The sequence below is a fragment of the Mesocricetus auratus genome, unplaced genomic scaffold (genome assembly GCF_017639785.1).
Source record: "Mesocricetus auratus isolate SY011 unplaced genomic scaffold, BCM_Maur_2.0 Super-Scaffold_100047, whole genome shotgun sequence".
Taxonomy (NCBI): Eukaryota; Metazoa; Chordata; class Mammalia; order Rodentia; family Cricetidae; genus Mesocricetus; species Mesocricetus auratus.
Genome location: NW_024429224.1, coordinates 7,126,616 through 7,146,798, shown reverse-complemented (window position 1 = coordinate 7,146,798; position 20,183 = coordinate 7,126,616). Strand labels below are relative to the sequence as shown.

The window sequence follows — 20,183 nt, the reverse complement described above, 5'->3', positions numbered from 1 at the left end:
CAATAAAGAGACTAGGCTGGCCTTGAACTCACAGAGATCCACCTGCCTCTGCCTCTTGAGTACTGGGATCAAAGGCATGCGCCACCGTGTCTGGCTTTTATTATTTTAATATAAGGTTTCTTAAGAATTTTACCAATTCAAAGAACAAAGTTAGTTTGTTTTATTTATTTATTTAGGGTTTTTTGAGGCAGGGTTTCTTTGTGTAGTCCTGGCTGTCCTAGAACTCGCTCTGTAGACCAGGCTGCTTCTAATTCACAGAGATCCTCCTGCTTCTGCCTCCCAAATGCTGAGACTAAAGGCGTGCATTTGTTTGTTTTTGAGACGGGTCTCATCACCTAGTCCAGGTGGGATCTGAATGTGGGATCCTCTGTCTCACTTAACCTCACAAGTGTTGGGAGTGCAACAAGCAAGTTCTTTTTTACAGGCTTAAGTAGTGACGACTTCAACTCCTCCTCCTCCTCCTGCTTCTTAGTCTTTTTTGTTGTGGGATTTTGGAGGTACTGGGACACTCTGAGACCGCTAACAAAGTTAAACTTGAGTCAGGGAGTGGGGCCAGTGCTAGCTGACTGAAATTAGCAAGAGACATTTTAGAGGAACGGGTATGGTAGGTAGAAGCAGCACAGGGAAGAGTAGGGAGGCTTAGAGAGAGTCTGGGCCTTTTCCATCTGTGGAGAGAGGGTCAGCTGGTAATTCCTCTGCAGCTTTCTTGATTATCAGGGTTTCACCCCAATATCTTATTTCTGAGTTTTTATGAATAGAATAATTTAGATGAATGCTTCCCTTCTTCATTTTTGTTTTTTGAGACAGGGTCTCTCTACATAGCCCTGGTTGTTCTGGAACCATGTAGACCAGGCTGGCCTGGAACTCAGAGATCTGCCTGTGTTTGCCTCTTGAGTGCTGGGGTTAAAGGCGTGTGGCACTATGCCAGACTGAATAGTAACTTCCTTAGCAGTGACTATGTCCAGCTCTGGCAGTAAGCCAGAGAAATCATGATCTAAAGTGGTGATTAATAAGGCAGTAAAAGTTGAACTTCACCTTCCCCCAGGGAAGAAGGAAACAGCGGAGGGTCCCGGGCTGGAGGTGTCTGAGGAGACGTGTGGGCACTGGCCCCCTTGGAGCTGCCTTCAGATGAGCCCTCATGCACAGCCGTGGCTGCTGTGAAGTATAGGTCTGACTGGAGAGAAAGAAGAAGTGTTACCAGACGCCTGGTACCCCAGGCTCTTGCACCCACTGCCTTCCTGCACCACCGCCAAGACCGACTGGTTCCCAGGCTCGCAGGTGACTTCCTGCCCTCTTCAGAGTGTGCGGCGCAGACCTGGGTCTCATCCAGCGAGAGCTGCGTCTCTGCACTGACCCACACCAGGAAAGAGTCACTCGCCACACATCTGCAAACCCAACACAATGCACACCCTTCCTTCAGGAGTCTCGGAATTAGGATGGACCTCAGCGATTCAGTCAGGCCCACTCTGCAGGCGGGAAACATGGACGCTTGCCTCAGGAGTTAGCAGATACTATGGCATGCCCATGTTCTGACCTTGGGAATGACAGCAGTGGGGCGTTACATGTGTTTTTGAGAGCCAACTCTCAGGAATTTTGCAAGCCACATTTTAAACATCTTTTAATGGCCATCATTGAAAATAATGAAAAGGTATACATCTAGCTTTTTGTGTGTGGTGTTTACCCACGTGTAGTCAACATGCACGTCTGTGTACCTGCATGGAGGCCACAGGAGGAAGCCGGGAGTCCTGCTCCATCACTCTGCACCTTACTTCCTTAAGGCAGGGCCTCTCACTGAACCTGGAGTTAGGCTGGTGGCCAGTAAGTCCTAGCAATTCTCCTGTCTCTGCTCCTCATAGCACTAGAGTTCCAGGCATGCATATGAACACACCCATATTTTTATGTGAGTTGTGGGGATTTGAACTCAGGTCCTCATCTTGCTCTGCAAGCACTTTTAACTGATGAGCCATCTCTCCAGGTCAAATGGTATAAACTTATATGTTAGAGGCAAAGGTCTTCAACAGCGTTCTTACTTATTTGGCTACATTTACTACTATTTAGGAGCGCCTGCCTGGTCCTCCTGACTCTTGTGTCAGCCACATCCAATGACAGACATGGGTGAGCCCTACTGGTGAGAGCTTGGATAAAACTGCGTTGGCTGGAGTAAGTTCTGCTTTAAGAGGTATGCTTTGTTTCTGGTGAGAAGTGTTTAAAAACCTTGTTTAATTGCGCACGCGCGTGTGTGCATGTGTCTGAGTCTACATCTATAATCACATATATACAGGATCTCAGGGAGGTCAGGAGGACTGGATCCTCTGGAACAGACATAATGAGTACATGTGTGCGTGTGTGTGTGTGGTGTGTGTGCGTGTCTGAGTCTACATCTATAATCACATATATACAGGAGCTCAGGGAGGTCAGGAGGACTGGATCCTCTGGGACAGACATGCTGGGAACTGAACCTGGTTCCTCTGCAAGAATACTAAGGGAACTTAATTCATGAATTCTCTCTCCAGCCCAGAAAAATAGTTACATATTGGACATTTTTTATTTCTGAGACAAAGTCTTACTTTGTACCCCAGGCTATCTTGGAACTCACTATGCAGTCCAGACTAGCCTCAAATTCATAGCAATCATCCCGATATCCTTATAAGTGCTGAGCTTTCAGAGTGAGCCACACACCTGGCTACATGACAATTTCTTGACATAAACCTACTGGAACAATAATGAACAGGTTGAGGTAGGACTCCAGCTTAGGGTTGAGTTGAACCTGTAGTTTGATTATGAACTCAGTCTCAGCAAAAATTAAAAAGTGATTTTTGTGAGTGGTTATGGGTTTTATGAAGATGAAGATTATTTTATTATTATCTGTACACTAAAGCTATGTTATATTAGTAAACTTAAAGTCAGTGAGTACACACACACATATTTTAAACATGCGTATTTTGGGAGCACTGCTTTAGTTTGGGGCTGTCACTAGGGCGGACAGCACAGCTCTGTGCTCGCAGCTGACAATGCAACAGGGAGACAGGAGCAGCTGCCTCCACCCAGCATGATTAAGACCAAGACTGAGAAAGGGCCACGGGGATTGAGGCAGGGGCCCTATCCTGGCCTGGCAGGGTGAGAGGGGTCTTTGTGAGGCTCACTCACAGTGGGGTCGCTAGACAGACACCCCGGGAGGTCACCTATCTCCTGGCTATTGAATGTGGTTAGTTGGTGAGCTACGGTTCATAGGAAAAACCCTCAGATTGAAGCTGGAGAGTGAGGCGGAGGAAAGTGTGGGCTCAGTGAACAAAGGCACTTGCCACCAAGCCTGCAGCCTGAGTTTCATATCTGGGACCCACATGGTGGAAGGAGGGAGCTGACTCAGGCAGGTTGTCCCCTGACTTCAGTGTGTGTGTTGTGGTGCACAAGCACATACATATACAGCCACAGACAGACAGACAGACAGACAGACAGAGACAGCCAGAGACAGAGAGAGATACAGACAGACACAGAGAGACAGACACACACACCACAATTAAGGACTAAGAGAAGAAGGTATTATACACTGTTAGTATACTCAAGCTGCCATTAGACCAACGGCTCACTCCCCAAAGCAGAAGGTATGTCCTTCTGCTTTACCTGCTCTAGGGACTACACTGGGATGTCAGGTCTGCACGGCTTCCCATGCTGAGCCATCTCACCGTCCCAGGGGGCATTTGGAAGCTAAAGGAGGGCACACACGAGAGCCCCACTGACCAGGGTTGTCAGCCTTTCCACCTGCCTCCCGGCATTCTGACACAGAACAGCTGTCCTGTGTGATAAACAGTTCATTTGACACCTCTGGGTGCTGAGGCCACACCACTGCATTCTACTCACCCTGGAGGCCACCAGTTGCAGCTGTGGCACAACTGCCGTGTGGACCAGGTTCCCATTCACCACCAGGCGGATCTCCATGGAGTCGGTGGTAAAGGCCAGGAGGTATGGGAAGGCGCAGACTGCAAGGGAACAGACGGCCTGTTGGCTCGTGGCTGCGCTGGCTCGGTCATCTTCACCACTCTAGAAGCTTCCATCCCTCCCATCCCCATCTGCTTCACCTGGGTGGGCCTGCCTCTCAGGTGTGCACTCTAACCAGTTGTCGCCGCTGCTGTCTGATGCCCCATTGCCTGGCCTTCTGGTGGCTCAACTGCCCACATTCTCTAGACTACAGCGTGACACCCCTCCAGCATGTGACAGCCGGCCTAGAAACCTCCCCTTTACTCTTCCTTCCTGGCTGAGCCCGTGTCTCCAGCACTGTGTCACCTGATGGGGGACGTCCTTCTGCATATGCGTTTCTCTTATTGGCTGATAAAGAAAACACTGATTGGCTGCTAGCCAGGCAGGAAGTATTGGCAAGGCTTTGAGACAAGGAGAATTCTGGGGAGAGGAGACACCATGTAGCGGAGGAAGGGGTAGCAGGTCTGGACCCTTCTCCGATAAGAAGACCACGTGGAAATACTTAGATGAAAAGAAATGGGTTGATAATTAAGAGAGAAGCTTAAGCTATGGGCCAACAGTTTCTAGTCGATACAAATCTTTGTGTTTATTTGGGGCTCAACGGCTGCAGGACCAGGCTGGAAGGGAACTCCAGCGACAGTCACCCTTCTCTGTCCCCTCTGGCCTCGTGCCACCAGCAGTAGCTGTGTCCTTCAAAGCAACCTTGGGGCTTAGATGCTCTGCTCCTTGTCACAGGTGGGGCTCCTCCTGGCAATGCTGTTACGACATGCTGACCCCTGCACCACAGCTAAGCTTCCCTCACCCCTGTGTCGGTGGGCTTGGCTGGCCCCTCATGCACCACTGCCCACCCTGGCCTCTCTCTCAGTACTTTGCATAGGCGGCCTGTTCATTATGGGGGTGTCCCTTGATTTTATTTTCCCTTGTGAAACAGTTTCTCTGTGTAGCACTGGCTACCCCCCCCACCCGTGCCAGGATTACAGGCGTGCGCCATCTCCTCCTGGCTTTGATTTTACTTTTTAAGGTTACATTTCAATGTGTATGTGGTGGTGGGCGGCGCGCACACGTGGAGGTCAGAGAACAACGAGTAGGAGTCGGCTCTCTCCTTCTACCCTATGGGTCCCGGCCATCGGAACTCAGACCATCAGACTGTCAGCCGGGATCTCTGGCAACTGAGCCGGCCTTCCAGCCCCACCCACGCAGTTTAGCGGCAGGTACTTTTGCTGGACCCTGAGGTTCTGGACTTTCAGTTTCAAGGTAGGTTCCTAGGCACTTGACATTTGAAAGCAATTAAATATAATTTGTCAGTACTGGGCAGGCCTTTTCTAAACCTCACCTGCCAGATCTTCAGCCAGCACATTGACTGTCTTGGGGAGAAGCATAGGAACTGAGAAGACTTGTGGGGACATAAGAGGCTAAATGGGGAGCAAAAAAAATTAACCAACAGCAGAGTATTTGAAGAATGTTCACGACCCAGAATGTGCGGTAGTTTTGGAGGAAGCTCTAGTTGCTTGCAGGAGACCAAGGCCTGCAGGTGGCCAGCCAGGGGCAGGGCACCACAGAAAAGGTTTTTCTTACCAATTGCATATGGAGCCTGGTTCCAACAGAACTGGAAATCCGATGCCGAGGGTTGAAGCAAAAAAGAGCCACCATTAAAGGGGCAAACCTTTTTATAGATGCAACTGTCTGCAATGAAGACAACAGCAACTCATATTGTTAGAGCCCCAAATGGTCGTTAGACACCTAGATCCCTGCAGCCAGAGAAACAGAAACAGGCCACTAGGGCAGCACCCTCCCCACTGGTTCTTCGTTCCCAGGCTAGGCTTGAATGGGCAGCAATGCTCTCGCCTCCGCTTCCCAAGTGCTGGGTTACGAGTGTTAGCACCCAGCTCTCTCTGCTAGGTCATTGTAAACAGCATTGCCAATCCCTGGACCAAATGGTGAGGGGTATGAGGCAGTTGCAGCAAGGCTAACATTGTTACCATGTGTGCTAACAGCTTTCACCTGGAGAAAATTTCCTATGTGTCAAGCATGGAGCTTTGAGAAGACCGTCTGGCTTCAGAAGGCAGATGCTGTTACCCTGTAAGCACACTTTGCAGATGAACTTGAGGTTGGGAGGAGTGAGGCAGTCTGTCCTGAGTTTTGCAGCTCTATCTGGGGCCGGATGTTTGAATGAAGTTAGACTGGGCTGCAGAGCACACGTGATTCCTATGCTGTCTTGTCATGCCAGAGACACTCGGAAAGGGCAGCCCCTGGGCGGACAAAGCCTTTCTACAAGGCAGGGCACTCTTCAGCCTCACTCACCACAAGCATGGCGGGAGTTGCATATGCTCTCTATGGTAGCCATTCTTTTTTTTTTTTTTTTTTGGTTTTATGAGACAGGGTCTCTCTGTATTGTTTTGGAGGCTGTTGGTCCAGCCTGGCCTCGAACTCACAGAGATCCGCCTGCCTCTGCCTCCCGAGTGCTGGGATTAAAGGCATGTGCCACCACGGCCCGGCCCCTTTATATATTTATATGTATAATATTTGTATATAATATGACATATAGTATATATAATATATGGTATAAATATAATATATATAATAGGTGAGAGAGATATTCATTCTCTAAGTCCTGTCACCCTCCTAACATGTTTCTAGAGGACCCGGACCATATGTGTCCTCCTTGCTGAACTTCATCTACATTAAGGCCAGTTTAATTCAGCTACCTGGTCCTAGTCTATTCTGACCTCTGAACATTAGTGTATGTGGCTCAGATCTTCACAAAGAAAGCTTTTATAGGAACAAAGTCCCCTTTCATTATAGAAGCTGTTTATGCCTTCCCACACACTTTTAAGATAATGAAGATAACAACTATAAATGTTATATATATATACATATATATATATATGTTTTGACACAGGGTCTTGCTATGTATCCCAAGCTAGCCTGGAACATATAATCCTCTTGACTCATACTCTGTTGAGTGCTGGTATTGCACTACTGTGTCATCATACTTGTCTTAAATTATTTTACTCAAAATTTTATTTTTTTATTTTTTATTTTTATTTTTGGTTTTTCGAGACAGGGTTTCTCTGTGGCTTTGGAGGCTGTCCTGGAACTCGCTCTGTAGACCAGGCTGGTCTCGAACTCACAGAGATCCGCCTGCCTCTGCCTCCCGAGTGCTGGGATTAAAGGCGTGGGCCACCAACGCCTGGCTTATTTATTTTCATTTTATGTGTGTGAGTGTTTTGTCTGCATGAATGTCTGTACCTCATGTGTGCCTGGTGCCTGTGGAGGCCAGAAGAGGACACCGGATCCCCTAAACTGCAGTTACAGATGATTGTGAGCTACAGCTGACCTAAACAAGGGGGAACATGTGGACCCCAGACTGATGAGTGAGAGGCCAGCATGGGACTAATCCAGATCCCCCGAACCTGGGTGACAGAGAGGAGGCCTCAACAATCTATGGGGCTTCAGATACAAGATCAGTATTTATCCCTGGCACACAAATGGACTTTGGGAGCCCACTCCACATGGAGGGAGGCTCTCTCAGCCTGGATACATGGGGGAGGGCCTAGGCCCTGCCCGGGATGTTATGACAGACTTTGAAAATCCTCCATGGAAGGCCTTACCCTCCCTGGGGGAGTGGAGGGGGGATGGAGTGGGGTGTTGGGGTTGTTGGGGGGAGGGGGAGGAGGAGGAGGGAGAGGGAGCTGGGAGTAACATGTATAAAAAGTTAAATAAAATTATAAAAAAAGGAAATTGATGATTCTAAGCTGAAAAAAGATTTTTATTTAGGTTAAAAACTTATCCAGGAAATGACCTTACTTCTATTTGTTTAAAAAGAGCTTAAAAATAGATTTACTTATTTATATGAGTGTTTTGCCTGAGTATATGTCAGTATACTACATGCAAGCCTGTGCCCTCAGGTCAGAAGAGGGAGTGTGAGCCCTGAAACTGGAGACACCCATGGTTGTAGTTGCTATGTGGGTGCTGGGAACTGAGCCAGGTTCTCTACAAGAGTGACAAATGCTGGTAATCCCTGAGCCACGGCTCCAGCCCACCCATTAACCCTTGAAATGCTGGAAGTCAGTATCTGATATATTTGCTCTGTCCAAAACCCACCCTGCTAGTGGCCCCAAACTAACCTAACAGAGCCCAATTTAGGCTTATTTCATTAACAGTGAGACAAAAACACATGCAAAAAAGTTACAAGTTAAAAGCCAGGCATGCTGGTGCACATATTTAATGCCAGAACTTTGGAGGCAGAGGCAGAAAGATCTCTATGAGTTCAAGGCCAGCCTTGTCAACGTGAGTTCCAGGTCACCTAGGGTTACACAGTGAGACTCTGTTAAAAGAAAAGTTACAGGCTGAGAACTTGATATCTAGATTGGCCTATATTGACCTATACTGATCTACATCAACCCACACTGACCTGCTATCTGAGACTTTCTGAGTGCTGACAGGTGGAAAAACCAGACCTCACCTCATGTGATGGGTCACAGCCCAAATCATACACTCTTGCTGGATGTTTTGGAGTAAGCCTTTGGGAGGCAGAGTCAGGTAGATATTTGTGAGTTCAAGACTAGTTTGGTCTACATATTGAGTCACAGGATTGTTGGGGGAAGTCCTGTGCATTTGTCAATAAAGTACTGTTGAGCCTATAGGGAACCAAGATAGGAGGGACTAGGAGTCCAGGAGAACTCTGGGAAGGAGAAACATAGGGATTCAAGATGTAACGCCATGGGGGTAGGAAGCCCGGAACTATTCTCCGGTAAGAGAAATACTTAGATTAATAATTATGGGGTAATTACTTAAGTCAGAGCTAGCCAGTAAGAGACAAGCAAGGCCAACAGCTTCATAATTAATATAGCCTCCTGTGTGTTTATTTGGGGACTACAATGTGGCAGAGCCCAGGCGGCTGGTGGGGGATAAACCAAAGCGGCTAGCAAAGAAAAAAGCTTCCCTTTACACAGGATAGAACTAAATAAACAAAATAAAACAAAAATAAAAAATAAATAAAAATTCAGATACACTAAAAATAACTTTCTGGCATTATGCAGGTGTATATGAAATGTAATGCATTTTCTGCTTAGCCTTGGGTTCCATTTCCAGGATAACTAGCTATATATGTGGAACTATCCCAACTAAGAGTTACAGAATCTGAAACACTCTGGGCATTAGCACTTCAGATGAGGGACAATTCACCCTGTAGTAACAGAAGATAAAGTCTTGTATTGGGGTCAGCAGGATCAGATACAAACCCTGGCCCACAACCCTGAGGAAGGTAGGTCCTCTCCAAGCCTCCTCTGCCTTAGCCCTGCATGGAGGAAAATAGCAGACAGAGCCTGCTGTGGGCCACTGTAGTGAAAATCTGAATGACACAGGGGTTAACTGGTACACAGTCAGGGCCTGATAGCTGGCTGCCACGTCCTCATCCCCCACCCTGGAAGCAGGTGCATCCTGGCAGCTCTGAAAGGTCTGGGCCACAGCCAGAGGCTCAGGTAGGGATGTGGATTTTAGATGCTCCCTGGTGTGATGATGTCCCCAGCAAGGGTTCATCAGGTCAGTTCAAGGGAGTAGGGAGATCCCACCCCACCATCCCCCCAACAGGCTGTTCTGTGCACGAGCAGACAAGCAGATGAGCAGATGTCTCCCTGACTCACAGTTGTAGCATAGGAGCAGGCCGGCTTCTCCATCTTCATACACATCAATAGCTGCAACAAAATTAACCTGCAATGATAATGGGACAGGGACTCAGAAAGCCTCCTTAAGCTGTCGGCAGCTTAGCAGTGGCCCTCAGCCCTTGGAAACTAGGGTGCTGCAAAGGCATTTTTGCTTTACTGGTATCTACAGTGCCACCTGGACCTAGGGTTACAGGAACCTGTGGATGTGAAACATCTTTGCTTCCTTCCATTCTGGGTGGAACTTTCTCACCCATTTTCCTGACCTTCTAGAAGGTCTGAAAATCAGCCATGTTGTCAAATGCTCTTATTTACTCAGGGTGCTCGGGTTCACAGGGGTTGTCACACACCCATTCGCACACCGACTCTCAAGAGGACAGCACTGTGCCTGTCTTACATGAGCTGAAAGGAGTCTATGAGGAGACAGAGTCCCTCAGCTATGGAGTGCTCTTTTCCTCACACAAACCCTGTACCTGCAGTGGTTTCCTGCCTCCAACAATAGGGTCTCTTGGGTCACCCAGTATGTCTCCATCTCTATCTCTGTCTTTCCCATAAAGGCAGTAGAGTAGGTTTGCAATATACATGACCCTGGGCTAATACTGTTCAGATTTGAGACAAGGTGCTCAACCTGGGTTGTAGCCATCTCTTGTCCTTCTGGGGTCCAGAACCTTCCCTTTAACTGTTGCTTCATGTGCTCCAGACTAAGGAGTACATCACATGACACAAATGCACAGCATATAACTTCCTTATTATTATTTTGAGACAAGGTCTCATGTAGCCCAGATTGGCCTCAAACTACTATGTAGCCCAGGCTAATCTTGAACTCATGATCCTCCTGCTTCATCTTCAGAAGGTCATGAACTGTAGGCATTAATTTCCACATCTCAGTAGAAGATATAATTTTAAAGAAGCCATATCATAGTATCTAAAACTGGAAGACGAAACCCCTTGCTTTCTCTTATTACCAATCCGTCCCTACAATTGTCAGCTTACCTTGTTGGCCTCCACGTGGTGCAGCCGAAAGGCTTCTCCCGTGCTCTCGTTTACCACATCAAACTGATGGCGATACGCCACACAGATGAGGTTGTCACTCTCTTCTGCCGGCCCGTCCACTAAGGTCATCACTGCTGGGGAGTCACACAAACAGATTTCCTGGGGGGGGGATGGGTTGGACAGAGGTTAGGACACAAGTGGCCATCCTATACAGCCTCTACTGCCTCTACTTAGACTCCTCTACAAGAGTCCAGCCTAGCCATACTGCACAGACAGGGTTCTCACCAGACTCCTCCTTCCTGTAATCTCCCTTCAAGTTTCAGCTCTCTGATCCTGGAAGGATGGAGGCCAGGAAAGAGTTTCACAATCTGACTTCACTGTCCAGTTGGCCTTAGTCTCCACTGTCTGTCTTGTGACATAGTAACAGTCATAGAATTGTTGATTGCCTTGTTGAGAGCTTCACAAATGCCAGGGAGTGTTCTCACTGGACCCTTGCACCATCCCCTGGAATCAGGTATGACTGTTACTCTATGGAGGAAGAAACTGTGGCACCAAGGTCAGGTTGCTTACCTATGGTCAAATTTACATGTGTAAAGCTGTGATTTGAACTCTGTGAATCTGATTTCAGAGCTCACACTAGCTAACTACTCCACATAAATATTCATTATGGGTGGCAATTAGTCTTGAGAAGGCAGACACCTAATTAGAACAAGATTTTAACTTGTTTTATGTAACTATCAGCTGCAGGAACCTATGTGCATAATTCAGGAGACCTTACCCTAGTGAAAATACCCTCTTCTCACTCAGTTTGCCTAGTGCAACACTTGGCTCTGGTGGCTAATGCTGGGAACATTTCATAGCTTGATGAGCTGTAGCTGGATTTTTTTTAAAGACACAGTCTCACTATATAGTTCTGCCATGTGGATCAGGCTGGCCTCAAACACACAGAGATGTCCCCATCTCTACCTCCCAAAAAGTGCTGTGATTAAGGGAGTGCACAACCATGCTCAACAACTGTAGTTTTTTTTTCAGGAGAGGTGGGGATGAAAGGGAAAGGGACCGACTTTCAGAAAGCTTCATTCCTAAGGCTGAACCCTCAACCCAACCACACATCCTGCAGACAAATGTGGACAGACATCTTTGCTCAAAGCTTCTTCCTGCTTCTCCAGCTACCAAGACCATTACAGCCTGCTTGACCCTGTTCTAGACTTTTAGAGCTCTCCTGATTGCCACTCTTGGTCCCTCTGTGTGTGTTTCTACTGCCAAAGCTATGTTTTAGAACTCTGCTTCTTTGCACTGAACTTTTCAATAGTTCTCCTTACTCCAAGCCAAAGTCAAAGCCCCCTGCCAAGGCTTCTAGGGCTACAGAAAGTCTGTTCCCAGATTCCTGAACTGGGCACATTGTCTCCTCAGCTCCAGCCATTCATGCCTGATTATGCTTTCAACAGGTTTCAGCACCCTTGGCTGTCTGCACAGGCACCCTGGCATGCCCTTTCCTCGGGCCTCCTCCTACTCATCCGAGTGTCTGTGCACAGGCAGAAGCCTATTCCTCCTCCTCTGCCCACTGCCCCCTGTATCCTCATCCTACCTTATTTTTATTCTTAGTGCTTTTTTTGTTTTTGAGGGGGGAAGGGGATGGGTTTTGAGACAGGGTTTCTCTGTGTAGCCCTGGCTGTCCTGCAACTTGCTTTGCAGACCAGGTTGGCCTTGAACTCACAGAGATCTGACAGCCTCTGCTGGGATTAGATGCATATCACCACACCCAGCCTTGGCGTGTATTTCTGTCAGCTTGCTCAACTAGAAGACAAGCTCTGTGAGAAGAGAGACTTTGCACAGGCTGCTGCTGCATGACCATGCCCAGAACTCAGAGCACAGTATAGACATCTAGGTAAGCTATGGTCTAGGAGGCTGGGGCTCCACAGGGGTTACTGAGCAGTGGGACAGTCTCAGGACTAGACAGGAAGTCAGCTTACACCTGGCCAGGAGAGTAGAAGCTGGACAGCAAACCTACCCTGATGTATTGGAATTCCTCAACAGGTGACTCCGACAGAGGGGACAGGAGCGAGGCACCTGGCACCCCACTTGGCTTGTTGTGTTGTTTCCTTGTGATGAGAAGCAGTTTATTACGAATTGCAACCACGATTCTCAGCTCTCTGCTGTGGTGAGTGTTAATAGCATATAGGTGGCATCCTGGGAAGAGGAAGGGTAACATCCAACATGAATAGGGAAGACTGGAAGGCCCCAAGGCCTGGGGACCTTGGGGATGGTTCCTAAGAACCCTTGGAATGATGCATAACTGAGATAGACCGAGTATGTTTCTGATATCAGTCATGTGACTGAACACTTGGTTACCAGCTGGTGTCACTGTTTTGGAAGGCTTTGAACCTTTAGAAGGCGGAGCCTCACTGAGCGTGGGTCTTATAGCCTAATCCCACTACCCATCTGTTCTCTGTTTCTTCTTCTTCCTTCCTCCTCCTCTTTTTCTTCTGCTTTGGTTTTTGATTTTTGGAGACAGGGTTTCTCTGTGTAGCCCTGGCTGCCCTGGAACTCACTCTGTAGACCAGAACTTACAGAGATCTGCCTGCCTCTGCCTCCTGAGGGCTGGGATTAAAGGTGCACAACCACCTCCCAGCTGCTCTCTGCTTCTTGACTGAGATGAAACATGGGCAGCCACTGCATGTTCCAGCCTTGCTTAAATTGTAAGCAAGAGGCTCTCCTTCCTTTAAGTTGCTTCTTGCCTGATACTTGGTCACAGCAAGTACTGAAGTCCCTAACAGACCAGGCAAGATGGACATGAACATAAGGTTAGGAAAGGCAAGTCACTTCTAGTCTACAGCTTTATTTATATGGAGGTGGTCTGAATGAAAATGGCCCACATAGTTCACACATTTGAGTTCTTAGTCCCAAGCTGGTGGAAATGTTTGGGAAGCATTCAGAGGTATGGCCATGTCAGAGGAGTTGTGCCACTGGGCTTTGAGGTTTAACACGCCCACACTATTCCCAGTTAGCTCTCTCTCTGCCTCACGGTTGTTGTTGCAAGATGTGAGCTCTCAACTACTGTTCTAGTGCCACACCTGCTTGTCGCCATGTTGGTCACGGACTCACCCTCTGAAACCGTACGCCCCCAATAAATTATTTTTCTATAGTTGCCTTGGTCACGGTACCTCAGCACAATAGAAAAGTAGCTAAGACAATGTGTGTGAGTGTTTGGCCTGCATGTATGTATGTGTCTTATGTCTGAGGATGTCAGAGGGAGTTACAGGCAGTTATGAGCTGCCACGTGAGTGCCAGGAATGGAACCTGGATTTTCTGCAAGAGCAACAACTGCTCTTAGCTTGTGTGTCATCTGTCCAGGCCCAGGGCTTGGCTTTGCATCTACCACATAACAGGAACTGAAGTGGAGGTTGATTAGAATTTCAAGAACCAAAATCCTTAAGTGTTACACATTAGCTGAGAGAGCTGAACTCCCCTCCACCACCTGAAACTTGTGGTCCAAGGGCTGAAACTTCTTGTTTTCAACCTGCTTTCCTATTTTCCTAGCTTCTTAGAGAAGCCGAGGTTCTATTTTGGCAGTTCTGAGACTCAAACCCAGGGCTCTGTGTGTGCTGGGCAAGTGTGCTTCCCCTGGTCTACACCCCATACTCCTGCTCATTCCCCCCAGAGGAGTTGTTTCTTTTGCTCCCCAATTTTCAGTAGCCTGAAAATTTTAACATAGTTTCTTCTTTTGTGACAGTGTCTGGAACTATATAGCCAGGGATGGTTCAGGCAACACTGGGAATCAAACCTGGGGCCTCACACATTCCAGGCAAGCACTCCATCTGCTAAGTCAATCCCTCCCCACCCCAGCCCTCACCTTTGGTTTTCTCCAGCTTGTTTTCTCGGCAGTCAGATCTGCTCCTTCCAGTCTGCCTGCTGTCAAGGCCTTTCTGTACCACACTCAGCCGGAAGACAAACAGGCGGGCATCCTTCCCTGGTGACAGTGAGGACAAGGCAGAGGAGGGGAATGGATGGATAAAGAAGCCAAATAGCCTGCTGGGACTCCCAGGGCAGATTGTCAAACCAAGGTTGGGAGCTGTTCTGGGATACAGGCAACTGCATCCCATAGAATGTTTATTTAACACAATTGTGGGAGAATGAACTCCTTCCCTCCAGTACCCAACCAAGGGGGCCACCAAAGGACCACAGCACTGGCAGCAGACCACCCTCCCTCATGCTTTTCCCAGAGCACACCATCTGAGGGCAGGCAGCACCTTTGTCTGCTCGGAGAACAAGAAGGTCCAGGGCCTCAAGCACGTGGATCTGCTTCACCGGCAGCGTTCTGTCGAATACAGTCACGGATGGAAGGCCATCTGGAAAAGAAGCCTGGTCACTCCTCTACACAACTGTGACACCTGCCTGGGGCTGACCTGAGCCTCACTAGTCAAGGATGGACTTGCTTCTCCAGCAGGAGTTCAAAAACAGTTCCCTTTGCACGGGAGAAGAACTAAAGTGCCCATCCAGTGGCATCCAGAAATCTCTATAGGGGTGGGGGTGAGGGTGGGGTGTCAGCAGGGACACGAAAGGAAGCTGTTTTCCTTGTTGGAGTGAGCGATGGGTCTCAACTGCAGATTTACGGGGGTTGTAGCAAAGGAATGAGTACCATAGGGAAAAAGAGCAGCTATTTCTTTTATTTCTAATGTTATGATAGAAAGTATTATATCTTGTATGATTTCAGGCATTTATCAAGAAAGTAAGTTTAATGCTTCTTTTTTTACATTTAAAGTAAATAATTTCACAATTAAAGTGGATATAAATACATCCTATCCCTAGCATGCCCTCTGTATGTATCAAAAGTGATCTGATTTTATGTTTTTTGTTTTGTTTTGTTTCATTTTTCAAGACAAGGTTTCCCTGTGTGTCCTGGCTGTCTTGGAACTCACTAGCAGACCGGCCTCAGAAGATGTGCCTGCCTCTGTCTCTTGAGTGCTGGATTAAAGGTGTGCACCACCATTCCTGGCTTGCTTATATGTTTTTTAAAAATGTTTTTATTATTTTTAATTATGTGTATGTGTGTGCTGACATGTGGGTGTGTGCATGAGAGCACACATGTCCTCAGAGGTCAGAGGCTTAAGACCTAGAGCTGGAGTTACCCGTGGTTGTGAGCTACTCACATTGTTTCTAGGAACTGGACTCAGGACCTCTGGAAGAGCAGCCTCTGAGCCATCTCTAGTCCACCATTCATGCATTTTAAATACTTTTTCAGATAGGAATTTGAAACACCTTTTTTTAGAGACAAAAAAATGGGAGAAGTATCAGTTAATTGTCTAAAAATCAATGATACTGAGTGAAAACACCCAGCAAGAGTAAAGGTGGACTCTTACTACATTGTAATTAGAACAGAATTTGACTCAGGTTACTTGGAACTTGCAGGTGGTAATAACTATGCCGTTGCCTCCTGGGGAGCCCTAGGATATATCAGCTAAGAGAACTGTTATAGGTTCTCTGCTGCAGGACCAGGCTGAGAGCCCCACGGATGAGGTGGCCATCTCAGGCACAAGTGGTGAGCTCATTCTTGGTCTGCATTCCTTTTCAAGGCTTTGCTATGGGCCTGGGTTGGTCTGTTTCTTTATAATTTAGGTGCAAGGGGGTGTGGGGCTCATGTCTTTTGCAGCAGGGCAGGGCCTCTGTCATCAGGATATCACCCCAGTGGAGAGCAGGTTCCAGCTCCAGCAGGTCTGGAAGGCTCTGGATCTGTCTGTAACATTTCCCATGAGATAACAGCCTGTTCCTGTCTCCCTTAGTCACACAGGGCTTGATTTTAGTCCCCCTTTAGTGGGAATGTTATGACAGCCCATCAGCCATGGTCCTTCCTTCTCTACAGATACCAGGGGCTCTGTAATACTCCTTGTTCAGGACGTGGGATGATCATTCCCGTACAGTCACATCTGGGTGAATAACTGGGTCTACAGTAGCATCAGAGTGGCAGGTTACTTCACTAAAGTACACTCGGTGCCAGACCCTGATGCTTCCTAAGTCTTGAATTTAGATGCCTCATTTCCAATCGGCTGACACTTGTCACACTCCCATTTAACCAAAGAGGAACTGGATGCTCGGGAGTGTTGGGAAAACTTGTTCAGCATTACTCCTTAAACATGTGGATGTTGGAAGATGGAGCACCTCCTTGTACATGGGAGACAGAGGTGCACTGTGTACCGCCAAGCCCTGGATTAGCATGCACTCCCCATCTGCTCCTCAGTTAGCTGAAGGGTTTGTATGCAGACAGGAAGGAGAAAAGGACACATTTAATGACTGCTTGATTGATTATTCCTGTTTGTAATCCTGGTATGAAGATGAAGTCTTTCAGAGAGCTTTTCTATTACCAGAAAACCTCCTTACTCAGTGACCCATCCCTTAAAGCAGATTTGCTGCACTCACAGAGCGGAGGGTCCTGAGACCTTAAAAACAGTGACCTTGGAAGGAGCGGATTCTCCAGGGTGAGGCTAAGGGTTAAGAGCGGGACTCAGCCTGAGACGAATGGGATGGACCGACTCACAGAAACAGTCTGTACTAGGCTTATGTGCAGAGCAGGAGGCAGACTAAGAAGTAACGGGACGGTGGCGCACAGCCAGATGCAAGGAGAGCCAGGGCTTCTGGCCTGCACAAGCCAAGGCATCAATGACAGCCAGGACTGCAGACTCAGAGCAGCCTTCACGCCAATGCCACCATTATACTCTGGGCCCAAAGGGACAGCTTCAGAACATACTTGATAATATTGGTTTGGATCTTAACTTTCTGTTTTAAAGCAATTCATATTTGTTCTGGGTTTTGTTTTGAGGTTATATCCAGTTTTGACACAGGGTACTTTCTTTGATCTCAAAGGAAAACTAGTGCAAAATTCTCAGACCTACTTGCCTGTGGTTTTAGAAGTTGGTGTCAATCAAGACCAACCCAGAAATGCTGGTAGAGATCACCGTGTTTAGGTGGAGTGTGGTTGGTTGGTGTTGCACCTGGCTCTAGTTCCAGACGCACTGAACAGTCACGTGATTTTACAAGGCTATGTGTTACTTCGGGTCTCTGTTTCTTCATCTACAAAATTAAAAGACTAAATAGCTAAAATCTGCTTTGATGTTTGAAAATAAAAAGAAAACTTTGGATCTTGTGAGCTTCCAGCCGACCACTGGGAGCATGGTGAAGATAACAGCGGCCTCAGTACAGGGAGCCAGGAGTCCTGCCAACCCCTCCTTACAGATCCAGTTCTCCTCCCCAGGGTGTCTCATTCTTTCCACTATTAGAACAATTCCTCAGCCTTTCCAGGCCAGAGGCTCAGAGAAGACAGATTTTCTTTTTGTAGATGGGGGATGGGGAGCCCAGGCCTTACGATCCAGACAAATGCTGTACTACTGAAGTATACCCTCTACTTTCTTCAAATCACAGAGAGTTTCTCAAATTAAGGATTTAGATTCTGAACTGATACATTTCAAATTATTGACATTTTATTAACTTAGTCATAGATATAATTAGGCTGTGGGAGGCATGATGGATTTTAAGTTACCTACATTTTATTGAATTAGTCATAGATACAATTAGGTTATAGGACTTACATGGAAAACCACAGGTAGGGTCAGTTTGCTCTCCTGTCATTCCCACAGAAAGCACCTGGCCCAGGGCCTGGAATGGAGCAGAGGTCTGAGGGATGAACAGGCCCTGCTGTAGGGAGGGAAGGTGAGGTAGTTCTAGGCCACCAAGCCACTCTCACCGAAGGATGGGCCTCTGGAGCTGAGGCCTCCCGAGTGCATGTGGCTCCCTCAGAAGCCTCAGGAAACCTGATGCTTCTGCTTAGCTCCTCTGTTGCTCATTAGGAGTCTAGAATAATCTAAAGGCACTTGCTGCTGTCCAGAGTCTACATCCCATTAGCACAATGGCTGAGGAAGTGGCTTGTGGTGGCTGCTCTGTGTGACAGCCTTCCCAGGCAGGCTGGTCCAGCTCGCTGCCAGAACGTGCCATTTAATACTGAACTGCAATCTGTCTTCCTGTCAAAACCTTTCTGCTCCTATATCCATAAATACAACTTATCTAAGATTCCTATAATTTGTTTTAGACATCAAGCTTTTTTCTAGTCAGGATTTTTTTTAAAGGCTTCAAGAGAGCACATGTTCCTAAAATGATATGTGAAATAATATGTCTGTTTTCATTTAAGATAAATATTGGTACCATGATAACTGCTTGCTGAAGAAGAATCTTTTAGTAGGTCACTTAAAGTCCAGGAACTAATTGGAGATTGAAGGAAGGGATGAACTTTGCAGCATGCTGAGCTCAAAATATACCCCCTTGGAGCACCTGCCCGAAACAAGGGGTTGATCTGATTAGAAAATCAAACCTGGCTAACTCCCCTTGGGACCAGGCATTTATGATCTAAAGGAGCTGACTGGCTGTCACCCACTTTAGAAGTACCACAAGTCACACAAAAAAGAGACATTTGTAGGAGTGCTACTCACTAACCATCCACTAGCAAGACGCCGGCATCAGTGGAAACCAGCAAGGCCTGGCCCCAGGGATCTGCACACACGGCTTCGTGAGGGAAATTACTGCAGAAACACTGGGGCTCCCAAGGCTGTGAGACGACACAAGCATTGGAGAGTGAGTGTACCACAAAGAGCGACTGTGCCAGAGTGCGACACCTGAAACAGTAACACAGATACTCTGTGGGAATGAGCTGTGCCAGGCCCCAGGAGCTACCTAGGCCTGGACTCTGTTAGACTCTTAAGGAGAAAAGCTCCTTTCAAATACGGGCGCCACAGGAAAGCAGTGACTCCCCGCGCATCACTGCCTGTCTCTGAATGACTTTATATTCTTGGGGCAATAGAAACATTGGCAATGTTTTTAAAGCAGCTTTCTTTAACACCTAGAAGTTGGGCAAATTGGTGCCTGCTACTTTTGTTTTTTTTTAAGAGGGCTGATGTTAGTTTAGCATAAAAGGAAATCCCACACAGCTATTAAAAAAAATTCTGTGTTGCTGATTCAGCAAAATCATTAAACTGTACAAATGCAAGAAGCTGATAATGTTATAATATATAGATGCTTACTGACCCACATAAGGCTACAAAATCTTCAAGAAAAAATAGCACACATTTTGCAGGAAAACAGCAAAGGTTGTTAATGAAATACCTCTAGGTCGCTGTGTGGCATGTTCACACAACATGAACACTTTTTCTGGCCCCTATGTGACATGTCACACTACACAAACATTTCTGTTTCAGGGGTAAAGTTAGCTCTCCCTCACAACGGCCCCTGAGGTTGGGTGTGGGAGCCAGGAGTTGGGAAGTACTGCATACTAGGATCTTGGCACATGGTGCTATGGACAGTTTTTTGTTTTTGTAGCACTAGGAATCAAACCCAGGGCCTCTTGTATGCTAGGCAAGTATCCTCCCAGAGAGATATGTCCCCAGTGCTGAGAACTGCAAACATTTTCAACAGACACTCATTTTCTTCCAGCCCTATGCATTGGAAATCTTTGTAGGTCTCTGGGGACAAGTTGAAGGCTTACATCTTCACTTCTACTCTCAACTAGTCCTA

General features: G+C 47.3%; 1 protein-coding gene across 9 annotated transcripts in view; it reads right to left on the bottom strand.

Annotated features, from left to right (window-relative positions):
* Garnl3 (GTPase activating Rap/RanGAP domain like 3) overlaps positions 1-20,183 on the bottom strand; it is a 145,653-nt gene that overhangs the window by 5,336 nt on the left and 120,134 nt on the right. For all 9 annotated transcript variants that reach the window (XM_040735611.1, XM_040735612.1, XM_040735610.1 and 6 more), the window contains 9 exons: positions 19,110-19,221; positions 14,882-14,980; positions 14,485-14,601; positions 12,643-12,821; positions 10,632-10,790; positions 9,621-9,687; positions 5,551-5,658; positions 3,859-3,977; positions 1,036-1,174 (listed from right to left, as the gene is read on the bottom strand). In XM_040735611.1, the coding sequence (XP_040591545.1) occupies positions 1,036-1,174; positions 3,859-3,977; positions 5,551-5,658; positions 9,621-9,687; positions 10,632-10,790; positions 12,643-12,821; positions 14,485-14,601; positions 14,882-14,980; positions 19,110-19,221 (1,099 nt within the window). The remainder of the gene's footprint in view (positions 1-1,035; positions 1,175-3,858; positions 3,978-5,550; positions 5,659-9,620; positions 9,688-10,631; positions 10,791-12,642; positions 12,822-14,484; positions 14,602-14,881; positions 14,981-19,109; positions 19,222-20,183) is intronic.